Consider the following 12,296-nt stretch of genomic DNA (forward strand, 5'->3'; position numbering starts at 1 on the left):
GACCAAACCGTAGTCTCGTCTTAATGATAATTTATTGTATAGCATATCTGAATTTTGCCTTTTATAAAGTACTGGGAATTACAATACACAGTTATATAATTGAATCATCTCTTGTATCATTAGTATTTTTCATTGCTTAGAGAGACTCCTTTTGTTCAGAACTCACAAGTAAAGATTTAGAAATTACGGGTTTTCACTGTAGTATTCGAGTGATTTTTTTTCATTCTTAGTGCTTCGAAATATTTTCATAAAAATACCTGAGAAAGAAAGTTGTTCAGAATTATTTTAAGCATACAAGGTTTTGTACGACCGATTCTGAACAATTTTAAAGATAAATCTGGACGTGAATTTGTGTACATATCTCAAAATCTCAGGAAAAAAGTTTGATTTCATGATCTTCTGAAGGAAATACATGAGAATAATTAATTCCCACATTGGCATTTAAATGTATTAGTGGTATGCAGCGGTGAAAGTACTGATCAATGGAAGCAATCGGTAATAATAGGAAAAATGAATTACTTTGCAGGCATGAGTATTTGACTTCAGCTGTGCAGTGTACTTTCTCCTGAGCTGAAACTGACCCTGTGGAGGCAGACAGGACTGCTGCCGGCCCTGCAAGACAATGGAGAGATGTAAATGAAGCAAATTTGGGTGGACATGCTTTCATTTACTGTTAAATACAGAAACGTTGCACTGCCTGATATTTGTGATCTACAGCGTGGAAAATTGTTTCTGGAATTGAGTAACAGAAGATGATTTTAGGAAAAAAAAAAAAAAAAAAAGCACACAAACATGTTTTGGGAAGGAAATACTTGTTGAAGATCTCACCTTTAATAAGTTGAAGTTGGCTTAAACCTTGAAATGGATGGGTTTATATCAGCTTTAGAAGCTTTTATTAGCCCTGACTGTGCTGGCTGTACATTCTTACTCAACATTCAGCTGTTCACAGAATCCAGCTGCAACCTTCCCCTGAACAAATCTTCATAGTGATGGGTCTCAGCCTGATTATTTGAGGGTTGAAGCACCTCCTTTTACCTATACTAAGCCTGCTTCTCACTCAGGCAGAAATGATCACACTGCCTTATGATAATGTATAGATTTTTTTCCCCCCATTATATGAGCAATTCATGGTTCTTGGAACAAACATACCTTATTCTTGATGTTATAAGGTTCTGAACACAGGCATCTCTGAAGGAAGAGGTATGCAGAAAAGACAGGAGTTTGCTTTCTCTGCACACTTGTATGCTGTCAGCAGTCTCTGGGAGCACTTGGAGCTGGTCCAGGGTCCCTAGGAGGAAGAGGTGCTCTGCACAGGGTTTTGCTTGTGCGAAGATGTCATTGGATAAGGACACCTGGTTTGTGGAGGGAAGTTAATACGTGATTGGATAAAGATTTGTAAAGGATGTATGTAACTTTGGAATTAGAGAGAGTGCTGGTGTACTGGATTTTGGGGCATTTTGTCTGCAGCACTACCCCTGGTGTTGGCTCTTGTCAGAGCTCACCCATTTTGGGAACCCTCCTAAGGCAGCACAGCAGGAGCGTTATAGTGGCAGCTGCTTCCAGAAGCAGCGTGATGCAGTGAGATCAGCACTTCGAGTTCTCCTGACAGCACTGATCTGAGGAGGTTATTTTGAACTGCTTTGTCAGACCCTACATGCAAAAAATCTAGGTAGAATAACCCGCACCTTGTGATAGACTGTGGTGTATCTGTGTTACTGCGTGTTGCATCTGATTCTGTTAACACGATGACACACCTCAACGAGAATTACAGCTGCTCTGTGTAGCAGCTCTCCCAGCTCCCAGTGTTGCTGAGGAGACATGGAACGTGGGCCTGGCTGAAGCTGAACCCTGATGAGCATGGTGTTCTCTGCAGGGGTCCCAGCAACACCCTCCTGGGAGAAGATCTGGGAAGCAGACTGACTTCTCAAGGTGCTTAGTACACACCACATGGAAGCTGTGCTTTGATTCCTGGGTAGATCAGGTCTCCTACGGGTAAAATACTCTGGTTCTTTCCTGTGGAACAACCCAGCAGGCAGCACTGCTGCAGGTCTGCCTGCAGCTGGTAGTACCCCGGTGGCTGGCCAGGACCTTATGCAGATGCTCCATTTCAGAGTCCTGGACAGGCACATCTCCTCCCACCTACACTTCTCACTGCTAATAACCTGTTCGCATTCAATCTTCTTCCTCTTAGCCACTTGAAACCTCAGTAATTGACTCCATTTCAGAAGGGAGCAGGAAGGACCCTCACCTCAGCATGCAGCAGCAGTGAGAAATTACATTCCTCTTCACATGCAAAAGTCGTGATTCTGTGTCAGTATAACAGTCACAGAGAGAGTCAGCTCCGGTGATGATTTCCTTTCTCCATGGGAATTTTCCTCCAAGGAAATGGGAGCATGAGCTGAAGTTCCTTGAGTTGTTGCTGGATGAAAACCCACACAGTGAGATGGATTTCTCTCAGGTTCTGCCTTGTCCCATCTCATGGCCTCTCGTGCAAAGTACAAAGAGAAAAGCTGGTCTTCTAAGGAGGAGAGGGGTTTTTGTAGTGCTCCAATGAATTTCCTAGCAGTTGTCAGGTACCAGCTGATAAAGGGCCAAACAAAACTGGTGAAAGGAGCAGAAGGCATCTGATCCCACTACGTAGGGTGGCCCTCGTAGGACTGCTCTGCCAATGGATCATGAGGGAGGTCTGCAGAGTAATGTTTGACTCTTAAAACATGAAAAATTGATGATAATGTTTGATAACTTTATTAAGGACATATAGATATGTAAAGATTAAGCCATTTAAATACCCTTGTTTCTCAGTGAAAATTACTTTTTAATTAATTGCAGTGTTCCTTCATGACAACTGTATGTTCTATACTAGCAAAATTAATTTTTGCAGTGGCCTCCATCCATCTCAGAGGCTCATCATACAATATGTATGTAATGGAGAGCAGGAAGTGACAGCACATGTAGAAGTGCCCAGAGTTGGGTGCAGTGTAAGGCCTGAACTCTGGTCCTGGAATTTAGAAGACCAGACAACAAAACACTGCAGTTGCTGCAAAGATGTCTGAACTCACCATGCTGGCCATGCAGATCTGTCTTTGAACTCTTCAAGAAGCAATGCATTCATACTGGGTTGATGCTGGACTCTCAGACAAACTGCTTTTTATTGGAATACAGTGAGGAGGGTCAGAACACTAGTCACAAACCTTACCCTGCTTCTGCACTAGAGCATCCTCTGACTTGCCCCATCACACTGCCTGGAGCTGTTCTTCGAGGTTGGGAGCAGCTCACCCCTGTGACTCTCACTGCACAGCAGCCATGTGGCATCTTCTGGCCAGGGCTCCTCTCCTAAGAGGCTGGAGCAACAAGCTTTGTGCATTTTCAAACCATCCACCTCTACCTGCCTGAGCAGACACTAAGGTTGTGTGAATACACAAATACACATTCACATACATTTGTGAATGTATTTGCATGCTGGTGCTTGGAAAGGTGCATCCCGTGTGGCCTGTGGTCCCTGCGTGGCTGACTGGTGGTGACCAGTACATGAGAAGCAATGGTTGGAGAAAGGCTTTAGGGTTCAGATGGATTAATTGGCCAGACAGAACATTCCAGCATGGCAGAAGGACTAGGGAAAAGCTTTGCTGCATAAATGCAGAATTGTAATCAGTCAGAGAGAGGTGATTTTTGCACTGCGTGAACCATTACTGAGAGACACTGCAGCACTTAAGGCTGCAGTAACAACTTAAGGCTTAAGTTGTTATGGCTCTGGAAAAGATTTTCAAAGTTTGAACCTTAATGAGGGAATATGGGAGGATTTAAATTCACAACCTACTTAGTTAGTCAGGACTAAGGTAGATCAGGATGTAAATCAGCTTTCAGTGCAGTAAAAATTAGGAGTGAGAATGATCTTTGGCCTAGCAGAAACAGATCTGGACTCAATGTGCAGAAGCTGAAGCCTTTGTATGGAGCAAACTCCAAGTTTTAGAGACAAAATAAAGAACAGGTGACAAGAAGTACCCAAAGACGTAGTATGATGTCACCTCCTCATGGAAGCAAGCCATGAATGCATGCTGTGGAATGGCAGCAGTAGGTACAGGACTCGTGGTAGGGCCAACACAAGTGCTGCTGCACTCTCAGAGGGAAGCCTTGCCACCATTTGCCACCATCCGTTGCCACCAGCAGCACCGCAATCCCAACCCAGACCAGGGCAGTCCCAAACACAGCTGTGCTTACATCCAAATGGCTTTTGAAAGAAAGTAGAAAACAGCAAAAGCGAGCTACATTACAACAAATCGTATATTCAAGAAATGCATACAGGGTTGAGCTTTTGCTTTGTTTTGGTTTTGGTTTTGTTTTCCTCTGGAAAATAGACTGCATGTTTTACTGCAGCATTTTAAAACAGTTCTATTTTCTTTAGTGAAGCAGCACTGGTCCCACTTTCCTGGCTGCGTTTGGCTGTGGCACTCTCTCCCCACTCACTCTCGCACTGCATGGGGTTGCCTCTGCCACATTCGCTCCTCAGCCAGACCCCCACCACTCCCCTCCCCCAGACAGAGTCAGGCAGGGTTCAGTGTCCCGCCATCCCCGCTGCTCACCCCGCGGTGCCCCCAGGAGCGGGGCTGTCCCGGGGCAGTGCTGGGGCCGCTCTCAGCCCGCCCCATCGAGGCCGCGGCAGCTCCCGGCTGTGCCGCGGGCACTGAGCAGCCGTCGCCTTCCGCGGGTCGGTGCGGGCAGCCCGAGGGCGCGGCAGCTCTGTCTGACGGGGCGATCTGCGCTTTGTTCCCCACTTTTTAATGTTAACGTATATCGCTTAATTTTGGCCGTTTCCGAGGGCCGAGGCAGCTACAAAAGGTCAGAGCTGACGCATCTTCCGCCCTGCGCCCCCAACCAGCCCGTCTGCCGCTAATTAATAACGGCATAATTAGGACCTAATGATGGAACCGCGGTTCTGGCCTTCCTGGTGCGGACGCGGCTCTGTCTCGATCCCGACGTCCTCCATCAAACCAAACCCGGCCCCAGCGCGCCCCGAAGGGCAATGAGTCAGGAGAGCTGCGGTGCCGTATTTGCTTTTGGTTTTTATTATCAACAATCAATTAATGGTACACTCTTGGAAAACTATATGCACATGTAGAAATATTTCCCCTTTTAAATAGAAGCATTCATTTGAACCACATATAAATAAATCTGAAAATCCTGAACATAATTTATGACGATTATGCTCACAAACATATTCCAACAGGAAAGGAAAAAAAAAAAAAAAGAAAAAAAAAAAGAAAAAAAAAGAGACGACATGCAACTGAGAACAGAAAGATCCCATGGCCTGAACGGGGCCTCGCTAAACGCAAAGGGAACGGAACCCGTGAGAACCTTACTTCTCCATAAAGACACGCCATAGAGACTACGAGAAGGGAAAACGTTATTCATACGGCCAACTAGACACGTCTGTACTGATATAACACTATACAGCTGGGTCACGGAACACAGTCGTAGAAAGACACAGAAAAAGAGAAAGCATACCTGCCAACATTCAACTAAGAGCTATACTTTGTGCCTCTTCAAACAAAATTAGAAAACCCTAACGGAGATGCCTAAAAACTGCGGGAACCGTGGGATAATAATAATTAATAATAATTAATATTTCATAATAAATACAACTCGCCCGCCGAGCGGGGCCCCGGCCGCGGCCCGGGGACGGCGGCGCGGGGCGGCGGGGGCGGAGGGGCGGGCAGGGGGAGAAGACACTTGGTGGCCCGGGCGGGAGGCGGGGAGGTTCGAGCCCCGCGGGCTGGCGGTCCCGGCCCCGGCTCCCCACCTGCCGCCTCCCCGCCGGAGCCCGCGGTCGCGTCGCTTGGCGGCCCCGCCGTCGGGCCGGGCGGGGCGCGGGGCGCGGGGTACCGGGCCGGGCCGGGCACGGCCCGGATGGTTACGGCGGGGCGGCGGGGACCGCGGAGCGGGAGGGGCCGCCGCCGCCGCCGCTCAGAACATGCCGCTCTTGACGAGGCTGCCTTTGGTGCCGCCGGGCCGCTGCAGCGAGGAGAGCACGCTGGCGAAGGGACCGCCTAACGAATCGGGGATGGAGGTGATGGGCCCGGGCCCCGGGGCCCAGCCCTGTCCCGGGCCCGCCGCCGCCAGCCCGCCCGGCCCCGCCGCCCCTTTGCCCGGCTCTCCCCCCGGGCCGCCGGGCCCCGCCGCCCCCTGCCCGCCAGCGGGACTGGGCCCGCCGCCGCCGCCGCAGCTGGGCGCGGGGTTGGGGTTGGGCCCGGGGCCGCCGGTGCTGTCGGGGTCGGTGCTCTTGGCCTCCTTGCTCTCGTCGTCGCGGGAGGCGTCCGACTTCTTGCCGGCTGCTCCGTTCTTGGCGGCAGCCGCCGCCGCCGCCGCCGCCCGCTCCTGCTTGCGGAACTTGGCGCGGCGGTTCTGGAACCACACCTGCGGGCGGCCGGGGACGGCGGGTGGCGGGGTGAGCCGAGGCCGCTCCACCGCCCGCCGCCCCCAGCGGGCAGCGCCCCGCAGCCCCCGACCCCACCGCCGCCCGCGGCCGCCCCGACGGCGCCCCCCGCCCCGTTGCCGCCCGTACCTGCACTCGGGCCTCGGTGAGGTCGATCTTGAGCGCCAGCTCCTCCCGGGTGTAAATGTCGGGGTAGTGCGTCTCTGCGAACACCCGCTCCAGTTCCTTGAGCTGCGCGCTGGTGAACGTGGTGCGGATCCGCCGCTGTTTCCGCTTCTCGTTCAAACCGCCGTGGTCGGTGAAGAGTTTGTAAGGAACTGAAGAAGGAAAAGAGGGAAGAAGGAGGAGGAGGAGAAGAAGCCGTGAATCACTCGTGGCCCCTCTGATCCGGAAAGACGGGCGGCGGCTTCAAAAAGCGTCCTCGGAGCGCTCCTAGCGCAGAGCAGTGCGGTGGTCATCCGGGCTGCGACCGCGCAGGGGGGAACGCGGGGACGAACGGACGGACGGACGGATGGAGGGAGGGAGCGGAGAGCCGAACGCGCCCGGGGCCAGGGCGAGGTGCTCTCCCGCGGTTGCACCCAGGGAGAGGGGAAAACGCTGTAAAGTGCCGGCGAGCGTCGGAGAGGCATCGGGCTGCCCGCCGGCTCCGCTCAGTAATGACATTACCGAACCGCTCCGGTATTGGGTTGCGTTTCCCCGGTCCCAGCGGCTGATCCCAGCCGGAGAGGTTTCGGTAAAAATGCTGTAAAAAGAATGGGCAGCGAGCAGCGGGGCTGCGCGCCCGCCGCTGGGCTGGGTCTCCTTTTTTTTTAAGACAGTGTCAGTAATGAGCTTTACTCTTTGGTTATTTAATTATTTTCTAAGCTTTACGTCTCATCGCAAAGTAAATAAATTATGCCTATCATTTTGGCAGCTTAAGATAATTTTGTTGGCGGTTCGGGTGTGACTAGGATAGTGTAACCCTGTAAGTGAATTACCCCTCCCTGCAATCGCTTCTAACGTGATAAATTCTTTCATTTGTGTAAGCAAATTTCGTTTGGTAAATACTAAACACATTTCCATTTTCAAATGCAATCAAGGCTTCCTATATACCAGCGGCGAGGCGGCTGCCGGGGTAAGAAAGCCGGAGGTCCTTACCTGCTGCGTAGGGGCTGCTCTGGTGGTCCCTGAGCGAGCCGAGGCTGCAGGATCCTGGAGTGAGGGACGGGCAGCCTGAGGTGGCCCCGAAAGTGGTCCTTATGGGGTTATACTGGAAGCCACTGGCTTGGCTGCAGGAACTGAAGTCAGCATACGCTGAAGCCAGGCTCGAGGTGTCCATCCCGGCCATACAGGACTCGTAGGCGGAGGAATTGAGGTAAGAATATTCCATTTTATACATTGAAAAGGCTCTGGATGGCTCAGCCAAGTGGAAGAAATGAGACCGGAGCTGGCTATGTGGAGAAGGTGCCTGTGGTGGGGAGATGTGCACAGCTCAACGCCCGCTTCGAGAGTGGCCTCCCTACTACCAGCAGAGCCTAGTTTTATGAAAAAGCCTCCTATGAGATGCCTTGCCTGAGGTCTCTAGAGCATATAGTCCTCATAATAAACTTGGCTCTTTCCACTTGGACAATAGCAAAGCGGTTGGTCTTATTGCTGGCGCTTTTTACATGACAATAACTCATCAGTCTATTGGGCTGGCACTGGGGGACCGAGCTGTCCAACCTCCCTATCGCTGATTCCTGCATCTCTAATTAGAATTTAATACCGCACCATTACGCACCGAGCCCCTCGATCCTCCCTTCTAACCAGCTCCCTGCCCTTTAATTCAATCACACTACTTGGAAATAATGAAAGTTGGGTGACGATTCTCCCTGATCCAATTTGCCCGTGCTTTTAAGCCTTTTTAACTGATCATATACCTTAGGCATAAATTGAGACAGTGTGGTTCCCCGCCGCCCCCCTCCCGCGGGGGATTTATTTTTTTTTTTTATTGTGTGTGCGCTCTCGGTTCGGGAGACAAACCTTGATGTCATCGAGAAACCTGTTTTGTAAGAGCGTTACACGCTCAATTTAACAACAACTCTACCCCCCGAAGTGCATGAAATGCTATAAAGGAGCGGGACATTAGCAGGCGCGGGCACCCTGTAAAATAGAGCAAGTGGGCAGTGGGCTGCTTTTTTTTTTCCTCTTTTTTTTTTTTTTTTCTTTTTTCTTCCCTTTTTTTTTTTTTTTTTTTCCCCTCAATGCGGTTTGGAGCTGCTTCTTTACACCCACCTGTCTGGGGGAACTGCGCTTCTGCCCCGGGGCTGCGCGCTGCCGCGTTGCCTTGCGCCCTCCCTTTGGGTCTCTGCACCGCACTGTGGCTGCGGGATTTTTTGCGCAGGGCAACGAATAGAGCCTCTCATCGGACTGCACATAGGTGCGTTCGTTGGGCTCGGAGCCGCGGCTTTCTTTCGTTCGCTCGCACGGAAGGCTTTATTAAATTGTCCTTATTGATATTGATCGTTATTAGCGTTTATATTGGGATGGTAACAGCGATCCGCGCAGGGTCTGTGTGCGCGTCGCAGCTCATCCCGGTTTGCGCCCTTTTTTCCTTCCTGTGGGAAAGAAGAGGAAGAGAAGAGCCACAAAGCAAGCAGTGCGCTGGAACGGGGCTCCGAGCCCGAGCCACACACGCACATCCGCGAGGGACCGACACCCGCAGGCACCGCCCAGGCACCGCGCAGGCACCGCGCAGGATGCGCGCAGCGGACGGTGCCGGCAATGCTGCGATTGCCTGGTGGTTGGCTGGGTTTCATTAAATCTTTCCTCTCGGTGGGCAGCGTTGAACTCTCGGCTGAACTTCGCCGCCGCATAAACAAATAGGGGATATTTTATATGATTTAAATGTGTGGATAATTAGTTTTATTACATTCATTACCCCCAAGTCGGCAATTAAAGTAACAAAGTCATAAAGTCCTTATAGGGGCGTTTAAGCACGCGCAGCGTTTGCCGAGAACAGTGTTCAATTCGAGGCTGCCCATCGCGCAGCTTCACCCCACATCAGGCGGTACTCAATGGCAGCAGTATTTCGGGGCATGTCGCTGTGAGTTACCGGGGGGCAATAAAACGACGCGAAAGATTCTCGAGCCGCTGAGGGGCCGGGTGAGGGCTTTATGGCGAGAGCTGACGGCTTTATTGCGGCTGCATGTTGTACAATGTGTATTTGATAAAGAACGGCCTTTGGTGGCCCGTGGACACTTTTTGTGCACCGGCGAAATGAAAATAAATGTGAACACGGTTTTAGTGCGAGGGCGGAAACAAATTGCGGGCTCTAAATGGTCCTCCCTTTATGGCCAGCAGACAAGAGGAGAAAGGCGCTGCCAACATCTGTCTTCCGTCCCCCAAATCTAAAGGGCACCAAAGAATGATGCGAATCCAAGTGTTTCTACAGCGGAGATTTGTCTTTATTTACCCGCGCTCTCATGAATATGAATACTCAGCTGGGGCAGCGAGGTGCCTCGCCCCCTCTCCAACAACGCGGGGCACTTTCAAACATTTCCAAGTGCGTTTCCTGCGGAGGGAACCCTTTGTCCCGCGGTTTCTTCCCCTCTCTGCCCACCGCCGCCCGGTCCCGGCCGCGCCGTCGAGGCTGCGGGGCGCTGCCATCGGTCCCTGGCGCCCGGCGCTCGTCCCGGGACGCTGCCCCTCGCTGCCCCCGGAGCCGTCCCCGCGCCCCCTGCCCGCGGCTGTTAGCTTTGCCCCCCCGCCGGGGGCCCGCGCTCCAGTTGTTCTTTCTACACGCGAGCGGCTCTGCCGAAAAACTTGTAGCAAATGGGTAATTTGATTACGGCCACTATAGGCCAACTGCCTCAGCGGCCTTCCCCCACGCGTCTGGCTGGGGGCAGAGAAACCATCTCCAAGGAATAATCAAATCAAGGCGAAGTGTGGAAAAACCCCTCCTGATTTCCAGGCGACACAAATAGAATTAGAGCCTCCCGGTTGCTTTCTCTCTCCCCCCCACCCCCCCTTTCTCCTCTCATTTCTTTCTTTTTTCCCCCTTCCCAAAGAGCCCCTTTGTCTGGCCACCGGCTCCCGCGGGGCGCTCAGGGCTGCGCGGCCGCGCAGGGGTGCGCGGGGTGGGCGCCTGCCAGCGGGAGCCGGGCAGGGACGCGCCGCTGTGCGAGAGCCGCTTTTCTTCCCTTCTTCCCCATTCAGAGAGGGCCGGGGGGAGCCGCAGGAATGCTCGAAGGCAAACGGGGAACAGCGCGCCTTTGTGCGGCCGCCGCCGGCCATGGGAAAGCGGCTCCTGGCCCCCCGCCCCGCGTGTTTCTGCCGGGTTTGCGCTGCCACCGCAGCTGCGGGGAGACCCGGGCCCGGCCCGGGGCTTTCCGTGCCCCATCCGAGCGTCCCACAGCAGCGCCGCTGGTACAGTGGAGCCTCGAGGGGACGGGGCCAGGGAGCACCCGCGGTGGTGTGCCCTGCACGGATCACAAGGGCGCGACCGCATCTCCGAGCAGCGGGGACACTGCGCGGCGCATCCCCAGCGGCTGCGCGGGGCGGAAGAGCTGCGCCGTTAATTTCAGAGCCGAAACTGTGATATTTTTCTTTCTTTTCCTCCCGCAGGCCGGGTCGTGGCGTTCAGGCGGCCGCCAGCAGAGGGATCTGCGCTTTGCTTTTTTTCCCCCTCACTGCTGCCGCGGCGGCAACATCTGCTGGGAGCAGGAGCCGGGCGCTCGAGCAGACGCACAGATGTAGAAGTGACATCTGCTTGTGACAAAGGAGCAGGAATTAGATTAGGCGGGGAGGCCTTTCTGCCATTAAAGGGGGAAAAAAAAAAAAAAAAAAAAAAAAAAGCGAAATGCGAGCTGTAAGCTGTGCAAGCAGGGGAAGAGGATGTGAAAGGCAGAAGTGCTCAGCGGGCAGCTGCTGGGACAGCCGGGGCAGCACAGGTCCTGGGATCTGGAGAGCCGACGGAGAAGGCTCTGCATTCCCCCTGAAGCAGAGCTCGGCCAAGTCACAGATTTCTGCCGCTGCAGCCAGGGGCAACTGGAAGCCGGGCATTTGGTGCCTTCCGAGACTGCGGCCACTCTTCTCACACCAGCAAAGAGCAGGGTCTGGGGCTGGATGCTGCTTTTCTTTTTTTCCCTAATGGAATAAATGTAGGGATGCTCCTTGTATGTATTCGGGCTAAACCCAGAAGCTAGAAGGCCTCTCTCACCTTATGAACTTGGTGAGAACTCAGCCTTCTCTTGGTCCCATAAAAAGCAAAAATGACAACACCACAGCCTTAAGTTTAAGCACTTTTGTGAAATCAGAAACATACAGCAAAATTGTACTTGTCTACTCAGCTATGCCCAGGAGAGCCTCCAACGGCAACACCACAGGAACAGCCAGGCAGGAGCACTGCCCCATGTATTGTAAGCTGATATGGCATTTCCCTCCTATTCTGGAAGCAATGCTTTTCCCACTTACATATATACTGATATTTAATGTCACATCTTTCTTTAAACCCTACCACTTCTTATAGCCAGGGATACTTCCTGCCCCTTGCAGAGCAGCACGCAGAAGAAGGAGCAGGACTACATTCCATTTCAAGCTGTAGGAACATGTACAGCTTTGCAAAGATAGTGTGATGTGCTGTGCAATGGGAGCAGCATCTATTACAGGCCTCAGAGCTCACTAAAGTTGGTCAAAACCTCCAAGACCTTTAAAAGATGGTGGTTTCAAATGGGTTTGGCTTGAACTCTTGGTGTTGAAAAGCCTGCTGGCTGCGAGCCTGCTTGTGCGAATCGATCTTTATGGTATGGAGCACGACATAAATAGGTATGGAGTGTGACCCCTTTGTCAGTAATGGGGCTGGGAACTACGATGGATCACAGAGGTTGTGAAGCCCCTCATAACATGC

The 12,296-nt window shown here is 52.5% G+C and overlaps 1 protein-coding gene across 1 annotated transcript; it reads right to left on the reverse strand.

The window, feature by feature from the left end:
* Positions 1-5,961: 5,961 nt before the first annotated feature.
* PHOX2B (paired like homeobox 2B) lies at positions 5,962-8,117 on the reverse strand. Its single transcript, XM_052682519.1, has 3 exons — positions 7,568-8,117; positions 6,560-6,747; positions 5,962-6,411 (listed from the first exon to the last, which is right to left on the reverse strand). The coding sequence occupies exons 1-3, from the start codon at positions 7,806-7,808 to the stop codon at positions 5,962-5,964; spliced, it is 879 nt and encodes a 292-aa protein (XP_052538479.1). The 5' UTR covers positions 7,809-8,117.
* Positions 8,118-12,296: the final 4,179 nt, after the last annotated feature.

This window comes from Tympanuchus pallidicinctus, unplaced genomic scaffold (assembly GCF_026119805.1).
Source record: "Tympanuchus pallidicinctus isolate F22 unplaced genomic scaffold, pur_lepc_1.0 scaffold2, whole genome shotgun sequence".
Taxonomy (NCBI): Eukaryota; Metazoa; Chordata; class Aves; order Galliformes; family Phasianidae; genus Tympanuchus; species Tympanuchus pallidicinctus.